The sequence below is a fragment of the Punica granatum genome, chromosome 2, assembly GCF_007655135.1.
Source record: "Punica granatum isolate Tunisia-2019 chromosome 2, ASM765513v2, whole genome shotgun sequence".
Lineage (NCBI taxonomy): Eukaryota > Viridiplantae > Streptophyta > Magnoliopsida > Myrtales > Lythraceae > Punica > Punica granatum.
This window is the reverse complement of record NC_045128.1, coordinates 15,572,702-15,576,808: the sequence shown is the minus strand read 5'-3', so window position 1 is coordinate 15,576,808 and position 4,107 is coordinate 15,572,702. Positions and strand designations below refer to the sequence as shown.

Here is a 4,107-nt window from a genome sequence, read left to right as displayed (position 1 = left end):
TTAAAACAATTAATAAAATAAAAATTGACAAGTATCTTAACAAGTTTTCAATGAAGAATTTCTTGAGAATGATCGAGGACAAATCTTGCGCAGGATGTTAGTTGGCTTCCATGAAAGATACATTCAATATTGATATGATAGCTCATCTTTGGCAAGCTAGGTCCATCATCAGATGTTGAGAGCAAAGTCCTTCACCGAAGACTACGGGAGGAAAAAAACAAACATGAATTCATCTCTCTAAGGTCCAATGAAAGTTTACATAATATCGGAGCAGGTCTAAAGATATTATTTGGAGAGGCCTCGCAGATCAGACCGATCCAAAGGCAATAACCTTATTCACTTGATTAAGAACACTTATATATTAAGAACAATAAATTTCGGAAGAATTTATAGTCTTGTATTATGTTTATGTCATATATATAGAGTCAGCAAATTAAGATTGCTAGAACTTGTTTATTTGTTTTTTTTTTGTTATTTTTTTTGGAAGGCTGACTTGGTCAAACATAAGTTTTGGTGAAAGAATTTTCCCTCTTCTCTGAAATTAAATTCTATAGTTAGAATCTCATGAGAGTTTGCCAGCTCTCATCTCCAACTCTTCTACCATCCACCATTTCCATTTCCATTTCTCGTCCCCTTCCCAACATGACAGTCTTTTGCAATCCCAAATTAAGCACAACCCCTCCACACCACACACCACCCCCTTCCCTTCCTCCACCCCGAACGGCGGCTCCTCCCCATCCCCGGCTCACCAATGGCCGCTGTTCGAACACTCCGTCTCATCCTCATCCTCTGGCTCGCTTCACTCTCCGTCTCCGACCCCGAAGCCGATGCCCTCCTGAGGCTCAAGCAGTCCTTTCAGGACGATAACGAGGCTCTGGGTTCTTGGGTCGCCAGCTCCCATCCCTGCAGTGGATGGAAGGGGGTCGTGTGCTTCAACAATATTATCACCGGCCTTCACCTCTCCGACCTGGGGCTTGCGGGGAAAATTGACGCGGAAGCTCTTCTGCTCATCCGCAGCCTCAGGACCATTAGCTTCGTGAACAATGATTTCTCGGGCCCCATCCCCGAGTTCAACCGCCTAGGAGCCCTCAAGTCCCTCTTGTTGTCCAAGAACCACTTCTCCGGGGAAATCCCAGCGGACTTCTTCTCCCGTATGTCGTCCCTAAAGAAAGTTTGGCTCTCGCAGAACAATTTCACAGGCTCAATACCGAAGTCACTCACACAGCTTCCCAACCTGATGGAGCTACACCTCGAGCAGAACCAATTCTCGGGGACTATTCCCTCAATGGAAAGGGAGAAGCTCGTTTCGTTAGACCTTTCGTACAACAAATTGGAAGGAAAGATTCCGGATGGCGTATCGAAATTCGGCCCCAATTCTTTCAAGGGAAATGAAGGACTATGTGGAAAACCACTGACTACAATATGTTCAGACCCGACCCAGAAGCCCCCGGACGACATGCCAACTCCGAGCTCTTCCCCACAGGATGAGACGAAGAAGACTGGACAAAGTTCTCAGATGATAATTTGGACCGTATTTGGGTTACTAGCCGCAGGAGTTCTCCTGTCGGCGATATACAATTCTAGGAAAAGGGAAACCCAATTCAGCATCCTGGGGAAGGAGGTCGTGCACGATGCAGTGGAAGTGCACATCTCGAGCAGGGGCTCGTCAGGCAGGAAAGGAAGCATGTCCAAGAGAGGGTCCTCGAGGGGCGGCAGCAAGCACGACATTGGAGACCTCATAATAGTGAACGGCGAAAAGGGCACATTCGGGCTGTCAGACCTAATGAAGGCAGCTGCAGAGGTTTTAGGAAATGGCGGACTAGGGTCGGCGTACAAAGCTGTGATGACCAATGGCCTAGCCGTGGTGGTGAAGAGGTTGAGGGAGATGAACAGGTTAGGAAGAGAGGGGCTCGATGCTGAGATGAGGAAGTTTGGGAGTCTCCGCCACCAGAACATACTCACACCTCTCGCTTACCATTACCGGAAGGAGGAGAAACTCCTCGTGTCCGAGTACATTCCCAAGGGCAGCTTGCTATACGTCTTGCATGGTATGAAATGAAATCATCCTCAGTTCAATGAGTATCAGTTTTATCCCTTTTTTTTATTTACCCCATCAATTCCTTCCGTTGATCTATTCTGCTACTTCACAAATTGTTCGTACCTAACAAGTTAAACGATCTTCAGGTGATCGAGGAGATTTCCACGCTGAGTTGACTTGGCCTACTCGTTTGAAGATCATTCAGGGAATAGCACGTGGGTTAGATTTCCTACATTCCGAGTTCGCCTCGTACGATCTACCTCATGGAAACCTCAAGTCGAGCAATGTACTTCTGGGTGACAATTACGAGCCATTACTGAGCGACTATGCGTTCCATCCATTCATCAACGCCCCTCAGGCTGCACAGACGATGTTTGCCTACAAAGCCCCCGAATATGTGCAGTACCAACAACTTACCCCCAAGTGTGACGTTTACTGTCTCGGGATCATCATCCTCGAGATCCTGACCGGTAAGTTCCCGTCTCAGTATCTCAACAACGGCAAGGGAGGCACCGATGTTGTTCAGTGGGTACAATCGGCGATTTCCGAGAACAGAGAGGTGGAAGTCATCAACCCTGAGATAGCCACGTCTACGGGTTCCACAAATGAGATGTTGAAGCTCCTCCACATCGGGGCTTCCTGTACTGAGAGTAATCCCGAGCTCCGTCCCGACTTGAGGGAAGCCACTAGGAGGATAGAAGAGGTGCAAGTTTGAGAAATGTCCGAACCCCACAACATGTGCTGTAGATCGAATTTTACAAGTGTGGCATTTTTTTTTTTTTTAATATTTAGGAGGGCAGAACAAAGGGTGTAGGAAAATACTTTAATTGTTAGCCATGGTTCTTGGAGATTCCTAATGCTAACAACATTAACTTCTTTTAGTTCTCTCCCAGCAACTATTAATTCAATCAAGTCAAAAAGATGAAAGGGAAAAAAAAAGTTGAATACCAATTAGAGAAAGAAAAATCAATCTTTTACGCCCCTCTTATTTCTCAGTTGGATCTGACTTATCTCATGCACAAGATTATATTAAAATATAAATTAGTAACTGATATGAAGACATGCACCACTGGAAAATTTATATATAACATATTTGTTGGGTCATTCACTGTTAGTAAACCGTTTGTCATAAAAATTGAGATCGGAGCTCCTCATTCACAAACTTTTTGTCTCCCAAAATTTAATAAATCTAGCATAACTTCCAGTTCACCAAAAGCTATTTGTTAGTATAAGTTCATAAAATACACAAGTCAAAGTTCTTATTTATATCGACTTGAATTGGATTAGCCAGGACTTATTAAGTTTTCGGATACCAAGACACACATGGAAACAATTTATTTATAAAATTTTCCCTTTTTCATAATAAAAAAAAATTACTTTTCAAAAGGTTATTTATAAGTAAATTTGGTATGGTATCTTATATATCTTTCTCTTTTTATTTTAGATTTTACTTAGTTCTTTTTTAATATTGTATTAATCCTAACTTTCTAGTTTTTATTTAATTAATTTTAATTTTTCTTAATATTTTTAATTTCTTATTTTAATTTTTTAAAATTTTTTTTGTAAATTTTATTTTTTTAATCTATTTTTTAAAATCTTTTCATGTAATTCTTTGAATATTTCTTCTATTTTTTGAATTTTCTATATTTTTATTTTTTATTTTTTTTAGTTTTTAAGATCTTTTTATTTTATTTTATTTTTTGAATTTTTTCACTTTTTCTGAGTTTTATTTGATTTGTATTAATTTTGGTTAATTTTATTCATTTTTTTCTATTTTTATTTTTTTTAAAAATCTTTAAGAAATTTCTGAAGTGGCGTGTGATGATTGGTCCAAGTGTGTCATGTTAACAACCAACGGTGACATTTTTCACGGTTTGAAGTCCCCATCATCATCCATTAACGGCCGGTTACGGAATGGACCAAAACTATTACTTTTTGAAACAATTTAGGACTCATTTTTACAAAGTCGAACTTATAGGATTCAAGTTTAAAAAATAAAATTTTTTTTAGGACTATCGTTGTAATTCTCCTATAATATTTCAAATTTAAAATGACAAGACAATAATATT

The 4,107-nt window shown here is 40.2% G+C and overlaps 1 protein-coding gene across 1 annotated transcript; it reads left to right on the top strand.

Annotated features, from left to right (window-relative positions):
- Positions 1-577: 577 nt before the first annotated feature.
- On the top strand, positions 578-2,977 carry LOC116195020 (pollen receptor-like kinase 3). Its single transcript, XM_031523972.1, has 2 exons — positions 578-2,048; positions 2,185-2,977. Exons 1-2 carry the CDS (start codon positions 752-754, stop codon positions 2,751-2,753), a joined length of 1,866 nt encoding a protein of 621 aa, XP_031379832.1. The 5' UTR covers positions 578-751; the 3' UTR covers positions 2,754-2,977.
- The last annotated feature ends 1,130 nt before the right edge of the window (positions 2,978-4,107 follow it).